Below are 12,733 nucleotides of genomic sequence, written 5' to 3' on the forward strand. Positions count from 1 at the left end.
AAGAGAAATAAAAAATTATGCCATGTTTTGTTAATATTTGATTAGTTCAATTTGTGTAACAGAAATAAAAAATTCGAACATATGTAATATCAATTCGAAGGTTTGTTTTTTTTTTTTTTTCCTCAAATTCTTCAAAATTTATCCTTTTGTTTTTAAGTTTCTTTAGTAAGCCGTTCTATGAGTAGAGGCAGCTTTCTGATCGTTAGATATGATTTAAATTAAATCAGACTAAAAAATTATACAAAATAAACAGTTTTTGATATAGATTTAACGATTAAAAAATAAAAAATTACTAGTACTTCTTTTTTTTTGATCTATTTTTTGTTTTTTCAGCTTCTTTCGGTGTCTAAAATTCAAATTTATCACCCTAATATTGAATGCGAGTATGGAATTATGATCAGTATGCAAAGCTCTAATTACTTTATTACTTGATCAGACTAATTATTTTTTCAGGTTATATATATAATATACATACACATATATATATAGGCTTTGATATAGTGGCTGAACATTTTGTATATATCAAACCCGTGTTTAATTTAAATCTTGGTTCTTCCAACAAGCCAATTATTAATTTGAGAGGTCTTGATTCCTTCAACAATGCCTTATTTATCTCCATTTAATTTCTTTTCAATAATACTGTAGTGTGTTCTAGAAGTGAGGAAGCTGTATATAATTACATACATGCTTAAAATCCCATCCCAAAAAATGCTCATAAAATGGAGTTGGGTTTATACTTATCCACAAACAAATGGCCAAGTTGGAGGAGACTTCAAGTATTACCCGTTGTTGAATATTGAAAGTTCCATCAATGATTTGTCTTCACGGGTAATGCCTTATCTCGTTTGTTATTGACCCAATATTAAAAGGGACCTAAAAAGACCAAAACAGGCCAAGGCCTTGATTCAATGTGGTTAATTAAGTCTACCCTTTTCATCATAATTCATCCACATCAGTAAGTAGACGATAGATTTAGATGGCATGTCTAATATTAATATTTAAAATGTTATCTAATCAATCGTGATCATATTATATCCAATGTTTTTTAATTGATTTTTTTATACTTTTATGTTAAAATATGATAAGATTTGAGATGAATTAAAATTATTAGGCCAATAGTTTACATAAGTTAATAAATATGTCAAATTATTATTTTCGTCCATAACTTATCTGGTTATGAACCATAACTTGACAAGTTATTGTCCATAATTGTCCATAACTTGTCTAGCTATGAACCATAGCTTGACAAGTTTGTCCATAACTTATCTGGTTATGAACTATAACTTGACAAGTTATGGCCTATTAATTTCTATAACTAAAAATTGACCTATATACTTTCTTAAACTTTTCATATTGGCCTATTTTCTACTATTTCTCTTTTTCTTTTCCTCTTAATTTGTTAGTCCCTTTGGGCTTTGTTGGTTGTGCCATCCACATATTAAGGAAGAATATTAACAAAGGGACATCGCTCAAAGGCTTTTTAATTAATTTTATAAATATTCATAGAATTTTATACTTTGTTTTAATACGTCTCTCTAATTTTGATATAGTTCATTTCGCTTTTTAAAATATGAAAATTGATTCAAAATACTTCTTAAAATAATGTTATTTTCTGAATGTTCCTTAAAATATTAATTTTTGTGTCAATTTACTTTTTAATCTTTTAATTTTATTGACACAAATAACTGAAAGAAAAAATTGACTTAAAATTAATAATTTAAAAATTATTTATAAAATTATAAAATGTGCCATGTCATTATTTTATTAATTTTTTTAGAGTTAGAGGACGACCCCGAAACCTCTAAAGTCAACTTACTCGGCTAAATATGCATATTTATTTATTTATTTTTTTCATATAGGGGTTTAATTAATATGCGAGTCATATGACATCACACAGATGACAATTATTTCTAGTACTGGTCCCACCACCGCATGCTGTACTACTTCCATCGAATTTATCCTCTATATATGTATGCACAAGGTTCACAAATTTAATCCACTGTTGGCTTAGAAATCTTGGATTACGCGAAATACAGATGCAACAGTAACATGAATAGGAGTTATTTTAAAATTATGAGTAATTTTGATTTAAAACATCACATTAAAATTTAAATCTTAAATTAAAATTATTTAAATTAAACACTAATTTTAAATGAATTAAATTAAAATTACTTTTTAATTTTTATAAATAAACACTTATTTAAACCAAAATCATAGTTTCACGTTCTTGAACCCTTATACCATACCAATCGTGCTCTGAATTTCAAGGAAAAAAAGGAAAAAAGATGTATCCTATTAATTTAAGATATAAACGTGTCAAACTTCATATAATTTAGTACTTGTGTCTTATTATATTATATGCTTTTGTTAGGTACTACAGTGTATATAAGCAAGTATAATTAATAAAACAAGAACTTATTAATTAACTAAATTCAATCCCTCAATCCACTCCATCAAAAAATAAATGCCTTTTCAAAATAAATAAATAAATAAATAAATAAATGCACTTAAAATAAAATAGGTTGAAAGTGATAATAAAAGTCTGCCTAGCTTTGATCGAATGTATATGACACAGGTGATACAGGGCATACAAAACTTATAAGAAAAGCTTTGATCGAATGTATGGCAGCATACCATAACTCTTTTCGGATTTTTTATTTTATTTTATTTTTTTTAAGCTTGCATTAATCTATACAATATATGTGTTCCGGCTGCAGTACACTCGATCAAAACGCTCCTTTTAATTGACTCGAGCATTTGGTTCAAGGTTTTTTTTTTTTTCTTTCTTTCTTTGTTTTTTTTTTTTTTTTTCTTTCTTTCTTTGTTTTTTTTTTTTTGTTTTTTTTGTTTTTTTTCATTTTTGCTTTCCATCCTCTTTTTTTCATTTTATCTTTTACTCCAAAATTTTTGCATTTTACATTCTTACCCTTCTTTTTAACTTTTTTCTCTTTCATTTACCTAATTAAAATATCTTTTTCCTTTTACTTTTCATCCTCAAAATTTTTATATTTTGCGTTTTTATCATTCATTTTAGTTTTTTCTCTTTCATTTATCCCAATTAAAATATTTTTTCAAATGTGATCCTATTTAGATATTTTTTTGCGATAGTGCTCCAAAATATCGTTCTACTTAATTTTTTTTACGGCCTTCTTGACTGCCATTCTTTCATGAATATCATATTACTTTTTTTTTATTGTGTCCCTACTTTTTTTTTTTTTTAAATCATATTGGGATTGCATGTGCAGTTTCAACTCTCATAAATACATCTTGAACTAATATAATTTTAATGCGGTTGAACTTAATTGAAAAACAAATGCTGCAATACATAGGCAGTAGGGTTTTGTTTTCACACCCTGCAATATAGAATTCTCCTTAAAATAATAATAAAGTTATATTTAAGGTTTGGAACGTGATCCAATTTCTTTTTAAAAGAAAAAAAGACTTACATGATACACCTTGAATCTTTTGGGATAATTCCTTTTTTTTTTCAAAACATAAATTAGAAACAAAAGAAAAAAAAATAAAAGAAGAAATTGAAAAAAAGAATTAGGATTTGATTGTGGGCTATCAAAAATACCTTATCATCAGTAGTACATAATTATGAATCATTAAATCGCATTAAAACTATTTATATAATGAAAAGTATCACACTTAACAAAACTTGAAATGACAATTTTTTTAATGGAAATTACATTCTAAAAGAAAATTACATTCTAAAAGAAAATTACAAACACCAATTCAGACGCGAAAGACCATAACACAATTAGGGGCTTAACCTTGACAACAAACTGGAACCACCAAATTAGAGGTAACACCATGATTCTTAGTAAACTCCACCTAGTGATCAATCATCATTACAACAAAAAGGGTTATTAGCGACAACATTATTAGCGACGACATTTGTCATTGCTAAATTTTAAAAGAGAATAAAATTTTTGAACGACTTGTCGTCGCATTCCATATTTACAATGACATGTCGTTGCACAAACTTTATTTAATTACGACGACATGTCGTCGCTAAAATGGAACTCTCGTCGATATTTTTCTTTGAAGGATTGGTTGAAGCGTCTATATGCTTCCCGTCACACTGCTAAGGAAATGACGTGGCACGTGCGGGGACCTTCGAGGGATGAAGACTTAATGCGTCATCCAATTAATGGTACAAAGTGGAAAGATTTTGATGAAAAACATCCACAATTTGCATGTGAACCGAGAAATGTTCGATTAGGGTTAGCTACTGATGGTTTCAACCCATTCGGGAATATGAGTCTATCATACAATATGTGGCCTGTTATTGTGACTGCATATAATTTACCCCCGTGGCTATGTATGAAGGACCCACATAAGATGTTGACGTTATTGATTCCTGGTCGCAATGCTCCTGGGCAAGATATTGATGGATCATTAGACGAAATTCAATTCAGAGAATTTTCAAAATGGTTCCGGCGTAAGGTATTACGCTATAGTGATAATTTATAATTTCAAAAACTCTGCCTACATAGAACTACAGTTGATATTATTTAATGTTGACAGATGTCCAATCTGCAAGAGCGAAACACGCCCAACGCGACCGCACAATTAATTTCACTTTCGTGTGGTTCAAGCTTCTCCGTTAAAAGCTACTCCGGCTGTGTGGTTGACGGAGTCAAGTTTCTGACATACAGTCGGGATATCAATCAAAATACACAGAATAGTGGTATTTGTGCTCGCGGACCAGATAATCAGACATATTACGGAGTACTAGAAGAGATTTATGAATTATCATACATAAACGACAACTATGTTCTTCTGTTTAAATGTACATGGTTCGACACTCATCAAGGAAGAAAGAGAGTTAAACGACACAAGAATAGAACGAGCATTTTCGTCAAGGACTCCTGGCATGAGAATGAACCATTTATACTGACATCTCAAGTGGAACATGTTTTTTATGTGGATGATTTATTCAACGGGCCGAACTGGAAAATTGTTGAACATTTTGGACATCGACATATTTGAGATATTCCATTTACGAAAGCAAAAGACATTATAGTAGTTCAAGATACCGAGTCTATGAATGTTGACTTAGTCGTGGAAGTTCTCGAGATTGACACTTTGATGTGGAATCGATATGATATATCATCTGATGTTGATGCAATTTTAAAAGACAAGTCTTCTGTTGGGGATAATGACTCTGATATACTGGTCGATGATGATGAAGAAGACTTAGTTGAAGAAGATATCGACGATTCTGAGGATGATGGTGACATAAATGAGGAGGGCGACAATCAAGACGTTAACAGTGACGATGAATAGAAATTATGTACTACGATTATTGTTTTAATAATTATAATTATTCATCTAAATAAGATTTATGTAAATAAGATAATAACGTTTATGATGACTTCTTAATAGGCAATCATGTCTGGCCCAGTCGCTACATATACTGGCTCTTCAGGGGGAGCGCAGCCTCCACCCGATCCTTATAGGTTGTCATCACATTGAGAGTCAGGTATGTTAGAACATAATTATAAATTTGTTAAATTAATTACATCAGTATTATATGATCACTAAATATATTTCATTCTACAGCGTCTCGACGACATCATGGAGGTCGAGGGAAGGCTAAGGGTCACGAAATCGCAGCTAGAGTGGCAAAGGAAGGAAAGATTACCCCCATGTTTGACGAACGTAGAGGTACTTGGAAGGCAGTTGGAAACTACGGTACCTGGTTCGATAGTGCTGTTGGAATCCATGTTAGAGATGTCTGTGTGCCTTTTCACGATGCCTGGAAAGACGTGGACATCAAGCATAAGGGAGAGATTCAACAGCGCCTGCTGGTATAAATTATTCAACTTTATTATTTTTTAATTTAATCTAAATTTTAATATAATAAAATCATTTAACATGTTTATATTGTATTACATGAATGGTTTAACCTCGATTATGACCGCGACGATGGTATAATTAGGTTTGTGGCCAACAAGGAGGTTACAAAATGTTATAAAGATTGGAAAAATGACCTCTGATTAGTGCATGAAAATGCACCCTAAATTCTGCTTTTGATTTATATAATATTAAAATATTTAAGCTTTAATTAAACAATTTCATTATTTTTATTCAAAATATTTTTAATTGAAATTTGTCTAGTTTTTGCTTAATTATTTATAGACGAAAGCAGTGTGAAAAACTACACAAAAATAAGCCATGAAAGCCATATTTTCAACCACCCGGAGCCAAGCCTTTCAGCCGAGCCGCACAAGCCAATCAGAGAGAGAGAGAGAGAGAGCCGAGCAGCTTAGCCGAGCTGACATCAGCGCCGTGGGCCCCACCAGTCAGCGCAGAAGCGCGCGCCTTCCCTTCACGTGATCTCACGCCTCGCGCGTCACCAGCACGTCCATCTTCTCAGTGCGCGCGTTCCTTCCACGCAGCGATCAGAACGCGTCCAACTCCTCAGCAGCGTGGGTCCCACGTGTCAGCGTGCTAGCCCTGCATCCATTTTACGCGCGCCAGCTGTCCCCACGACAGCCTTTTGCCAGCACACGCCAGCTATTCTGAGTGCGACATGTGGCAAATCAATTCTGATCTACCAACCCCATAGCGACACGTGTCCACTGAGAACAGAGTCTGAATTTCTCCTTCCAAATCTGAGTAAATTGGCTAGATTTCTTCCCCAAATTTCATATATGATTTCTCTAAATTTATGTGTAATTTTATTTTGTTTCCTTTTATTTTGTAATTTTCTAGTTTTACAATTTATTTTCTTATTTGACAGGCAACCTCTGAACACTATAAATAGAGAGGTTAGCCTAAGGTTTTTGGAAGCTTTTAATATTCAGTTTTATGTCGTCTTGTTGTCAGTCTCATATTTTCTCTCTAGAACTTGTGAGAATGTTTTGCAAGCTAGGCTAGAGTTCTCTTGGTGAGGTTAGAGATGAACTTTTGTTAAGTGACCCAATTCAGGCTTTTGATTCATTGTGCTACATCTGAATGAATTAAATCTCATCTATCTTTCTTTTACTTTTCAAAATATTGTGTGCTAATTTTTATATAAGTTCAGTCATGCTTTTCTTATGTAATTCTGTCATGCATTATTTTGTTATTCAAATTATTTTACAAATTGTCTTTTACTGTAATATTGTCAATTTGATATATAGTCGATTTTGGATAACTTGTAATGATAATATTTTCGGACTCAACATAGAGATTTAATTTATTCGATTCTTTTATTTTGTGAATCAAAACTTGAATTGGTGAACGAAACATTAGGGATTCTCGACCCTTACCGTTTTTACTACTGAATTTTCTTCATACAAATTTTCTCATTTTTATTTTATTTGCAACAAAATCTCAAAAACTCTTCTTTTTCTTTAATTCACTTGTTATTTACTTTTCTCTAACGCTCTTATTCTGTTAATCTTTCTTGTTTATTTGTTATCTCTCTGTGGATACGACCGCCCTTCTGTGCTACAATTGACCGCTTGTGACCATCACTTTTGGGCGTTAATCAAATTTTGGCACCGTTACTGGGGAGGTGCTATTAACAAGATTGGTCAGTAAATTTTTGAGCCAAAGAGATAAGTATACATATATATATATATATAAAATAAGAGTGCAGTTAGGGCCCAACCTCCTAAAAATCTCAGGAATCCAGCTCACTAGGGTCGTTGCTATGGTAGATTCATGTCTGACAAGTTTCAGGTAATTAAATCTATTTTATATGTTGTTTTTATAAAATATATAATAAAGGTTAATTTTACTAACGCTGAATGTAATCATAAATAGAAAAAGTCGGGGATCAATAAACTTAATCGTAGCAACCAAAAGTGGTCAAGTTTTCATGGTCGGCTGTCGTACTCCGAACATCGCGATAAGAAAGTAAGTATTTGTTAATAATTTATTCAATATAAATGTTAATTTGATAATCGATTACACTATATTTATATACATTCAAACTACTATACAGTCTACCATAGGGACTCAACAGCCGATGTCCGTCATCGATAACTGGGGGGACATGCATCGTTGTGGGGATACTTGGGTTAATCTGCAAGCTGAGTAGAGTTTTGTAAGTATACACGTAATGTTTAATTATATTTCTTTTATTTAAATCGCATTATGTATTTAATAATTTTTCTTATAATATTTGTAGCATCGGATGGAAGGCGAAAGAGAAACGCAGATCCAGACACAGTCTGCTACTTCTGGATCCTCCGCGGCAGAAACAGTTAATGAGGAGGATATTATGGAGCAGTTTCTGGGCACCCGCAGAGGACACAAAATTGGAGTGGGTCACATACTCCCACAAAAAGTTTATCGAGGGGATGCGTCGTCATTTGGCTCACGCTCGACAAGATCTTCTACGTCACGTTCTGACCCACACATAGAAGAATACTTACAACGAACTTACCAGCAAAACCTCAAGCTGTACGAGAGCATCAGAATGATGCATGGTTTCATCAGTCAAATGCACCCTAACATGACTTTTCCAGTGGTTACTCCTCTTGAGCCGTATGTCCGTCCAGATCATCCGCCTCCGAATCCTTCTGATGATAACAACGATAATTCTAGTGATGCTGCTAATTTAGGAGATTAGAGTTTTTTTAATATAACAATTTGTACTTCTGCACATTTCTACTATAATTACATTTTTATTTTATTAATTACTTTTTACCATAATAACTTTTATTTATATTTATTTATTATTTATTTCCTTTATTTAATTTTTATTTATATTTAATATCATGAATTATAGTTATTATAATTATTAAAATGAGAAAAAAAATAATAATTAAAATATTATTTGCGATGACAAATGTCGTCGCAACAAATATATGCCACGTCAGCTACCACTGTGTCTTTTGTGACGACTAAATTTGAAAAATGTCATCACAAATAATGAATGTCATGTCATCTTAATGATGTACCCGACGAAATAATTATAGCGACTCATTTGCGACGATTGTCGTCGCAAATATAACTGCGACGACTCATTATCGTTGCAAAAATTATTTTTGTGACGAAACAGTTGTAGCGACAAGTTTGCGACGACAAGTGGTTGCGAAAAATGTATTTACGACGACTTTACCTTTTTTACAATGACTTTTTATCGTCGCTAATAACCATGTTTCTTGCAGTGCATGCCCAAACAATTAGAAAGAAAATTTCTTGGTATTTAATAAGTATTACAAGCGCGATATTCACCTCTCCGCTAATGTGGCACTCATAAGATTATTATACCGCCATTGTTGGTCAAATTAATTAAAAGTTTGTAATTAAGTAGGGAAATATATATTAGTGTGAACGATATGATCGACCTTAACAAACTCGAAGATCCAACTATCTTTTTTTTAGAAAATTGTTGAACTTATTTAAAGTGTATGAGTCTGATACCTTTACTCTTAATTAATATTATTTTAACTAATATAAATATTTAACTAAAAAGATAGTAATCAAGATGAAGCTATGCAATTCGCCAGCTTTGCTTATATATACCCTTGAGAAGTATCATCACTCTTATAGCTAGTTAAAGATAAATCAGAATTTCTCCGAATTTATCATTTTTTTAAAAGATGGACTAATAATGCACGATCAACCAGCTAGAATCTGACAGAATTCTAAAATCTTTTATTCAAGGAATACTTATTGATTAGTACTACTTTTGCTATTGTACCACTGTCTAATTGGTATTGTTTTTCTCACATCTCTAAAATAATTGACTATGGAGACCCTTTTTGTTTTCAATATTTACAAAATTAATGTATATAGACACACTAATTCTAATTACTGATATCAATGAAAATAGCAATAAAAGAAATCAAGCGGAAATAAACACAAAAAATTTATAGAGGTTCGCTTAAATTGAGACTGCGTTCTCTTTCAGCCGTTGCAATTTTTTTACTATGACAGAGAAGTTACAAGAGAAAATAAAACGGCGACCCGCGTAATCCTCTACATAAAGTAATAAATCGTTAGATCAATTAATTAGACTTCACAACTTAACATATATAATAAACATAATTAACAAAGGCAATGACCATTGTGTAAACAGCATGAGGTATAGTAGACTAGAGCACAGGCTTGAGTTCGAGAGCGCCCAATTGACAATTTGATACGAAAATTATAAAGATTACAATAAAACGCTAATAAAAGGCAAGGGTTTTGATTGTAGAAATGCATAACCTCCTATTCAAAACGATTAAAATCGTTTGCATCAACAATCTCATATTTACATCTCTACAGCTTGCATGGCTAAACACTGATCTATAACCTCCCTCAAATTACAAAAAAAAAAAAAAAAAAAAAAAAAAAAAACCAAAACCGCATAATCACTGGCTATTTTCCAGGTTGGTATGGCCGTCAAAGATTCTTCCAGAAATAGCAGTGGCTAGTGCTGCTGCAAAATTGGGATCCCTTGTCAAGGAAGAAGCCATTTGTTGAACCAAAAGTTGTTGCAAAACAGGCAATTCACCTCCCTGGACCGGCATTGTTTTGAAGTTATTAGGCGAACCGGCCGGTCGGACCAAATCAAGGGTTGCCATAGAATCGGAGGATCTCACAGGAAGAAGCGAATCCACCGGTTGGATCGGGTTGAGTGATAAGTATTGCGCCGGTGTAGATGGGTTCTTGTGGCTGTGCTCTCCTTCATAAGTAACTACCAAGAGAGTTGGGTCTTCAGCACTTCTTTGCACCTAGAAATATGTATGGACATCAATATTAGCATATATTATTAGGACTACACATAAATTTTTCTTATACTTGATCAAATAGGAATTTACAAACCCAAAAAAAAAAAAAAAAAAAAAAAAAAAAAAAAAAAAAAAAAAAAAAAAATAAATAAACAAACAAACAAACAAACAAAGAGAGAGAGAGAAAAGTTTAATTTGGCTTTTTACCTTCTTTTTCACTGGGCAACATGGTGCAAAGGAGCACTTGAAATAAGCTCTAGGAGATGGGTTATCTCTGGTGACCTTTTGACCATATTTTCTCCATTGATATCCATCCTTCACATTCTACATTACCCACCAAAAAAAAAAAGAAGAAAAAATAACTTAGGTCTTGACTAGCTATAGGCTTGATGAGAACAGTTCAGAACATATATGTATAACATAACATGCTTCCACGTTTATTATTAAAAAAAAAAAAAAAAAAAAAAAAAAAAAAAAAAAAAAAAAAAACTTACTAGGGTTTTATCGGAAGAATCGATGCGCACGTAAACTGTGGAAAAGTTTGACTTGATTTCCTTTGGCAATAATTTACAAGACTCTTCATCGCTGGAGCTACACTCTATGCTTGCATGTTTGATCAAGTCTTCGCTGCCGGCCTTTCGCTTTCGCGACGACATTGGCGAGAGTACTGGTAGTTCGTTTTCGGAGTTCTCTTTCATCATTAGCTTCCTCAACTGGCTTTTCAAAGCGTTGTAATTCCCACACATAACAGTTAGCATTTCAGTGAGCTTCCTGTTCTCGGAGCTTATCCTGTTTAGCTCTTCGGCCTGTCTTAAGCCAGCCGGCTTAATTACAACATGGGCAGGAGTAAGCTGATGATTATTGAACTAATTAAATTAATTTATTCGTCTTACTACTCTAGTTTTTAAACTATATTATATTTGCAGTACTACATATAAGATAATTGATCGAATCTAAATAATGCTGCTTCAAATTTTGTTAATTGAGCAGTTACTTGAGAAAACCATATGATTACCAAATCAAAGTTTTGACCTTTGTACCAGTACTCTATTCCCCAGAGAGAGAGTCAGAGAGAATTATGTACAGGTTTTTCTAATTAAATAGTAGCTATATAGCGGTCGACCGCGCTTAAAATAGTATACAAAATTACAAATTGATTACAACGAAGTCTGAATCAGGAAACAGTCTATATATTTCTAGGGTGATGAAAAAATGGAGAATTTATAAGCATAGAAGAAAGAAGAAGAGAAAGAAGCAGAAGGAACCCGTATATTATATATAAGATCTTTGGTTCAAACAAAACTCGTAAGCTACAACCTCATAGATATAATTCGAGTCTAATAATTAAAACACTCATGATCATATGTATTTAAGCACTGATCTTGTAATTCACCAAAAAAGAAAAAAAAAATGCACTGATGATCTTGTAAGTACTCACCTCTTCTTTCACAGGCAATTTCTCCTCGAAATTATCGGAATCTCCTTTGAACTCTAATTTCTTCTGTAACTCAGAAAGCTATAAATGAAAAGTTATATAAGTACCAAAAAAATCTTTAAACCGGAATAAAGATCAGTGTGATTATTGTGCATGTGTGCGCGATAAGAACGTAGTGCAAAAAGGGAAACAAAAGAAAAGAGAAATTAATTAAGCAATAAACAGAGCACAGATTCGATTATAAGTTTCTACTCACAGGAACTTCGCCGGTATCGTGATCAAAAGGAATATTGAGGTTGAGATCAAGAGACGTTTTAACCCATTTTGAGTCCATTGTTCACGAAGTTGTACACCACTCAAAGAAATTAACCCCAGAAAAACCTATTATACATTATATCACCAATGGAGAGTTTAAACATTTGTCTTCTACCACTGAAAGGAAACCCAGAAAGGAGTGTGCTATTTATAAAAAGGTCATATGAGAGAGAGAGAGAGAGAGAGAGAGAGAGAGAGAGAGAGAGAGATATCTAGAGAGACAAAAGCTGATTTCTGTAGGAAAGCTTCAGGAAATAGAGTCGAAAAGTCGTTCAAACACATATCCACGTCATCTTGAAATCGTCACTTCTCATTA

At 32.6% G+C, this 12,733-nt stretch overlaps 1 protein-coding gene across 2 annotated transcripts; it reads right to left on the reverse strand.

The window, feature by feature from the left end:
* Positions 1 to 10,058: 10,058 nt before the first annotated feature.
* On the reverse strand, positions 10,059 to 12,571 carry LOC21396400 (probable WRKY transcription factor 40). 2 transcript variants are annotated; one of them, XM_010102736.2, is made up of 5 exons: positions 12,359 to 12,571; positions 12,106 to 12,183; positions 11,162 to 11,518; positions 10,875 to 10,991; positions 10,059 to 10,670 (listed from the first exon to the last, which is right to left on the reverse strand). In XM_010102736.2, the coding sequence occupies exons 1-5, from the start codon at positions 12,434 to 12,436 to the stop codon at positions 10,308 to 10,310; spliced, it is 993 nt and encodes a 330-aa protein (XP_010101038.1). In that variant the 5' UTR covers positions 12,437 to 12,571; the 3' UTR covers positions 10,059 to 10,307. The 2 variants fall into 2 exon arrangements, with proteins under 2 accessions (XP_010101038.1, XP_024024355.1); XM_024168587.1 differs by having other exon boundaries at positions 11,162 to 11,491; positions 12,359 to 12,569.
* Positions 12,572 to 12,733: the final 162 nt, after the last annotated feature.

Source organism: Morus notabilis, unplaced genomic scaffold, assembly GCF_000414095.1.
Source record: "Morus notabilis unplaced genomic scaffold, ASM41409v2 Scaffold61, whole genome shotgun sequence".
Classification (NCBI taxonomy): domain Eukaryota; kingdom Viridiplantae; phylum Streptophyta; class Magnoliopsida; order Rosales; family Moraceae; genus Morus; species Morus notabilis.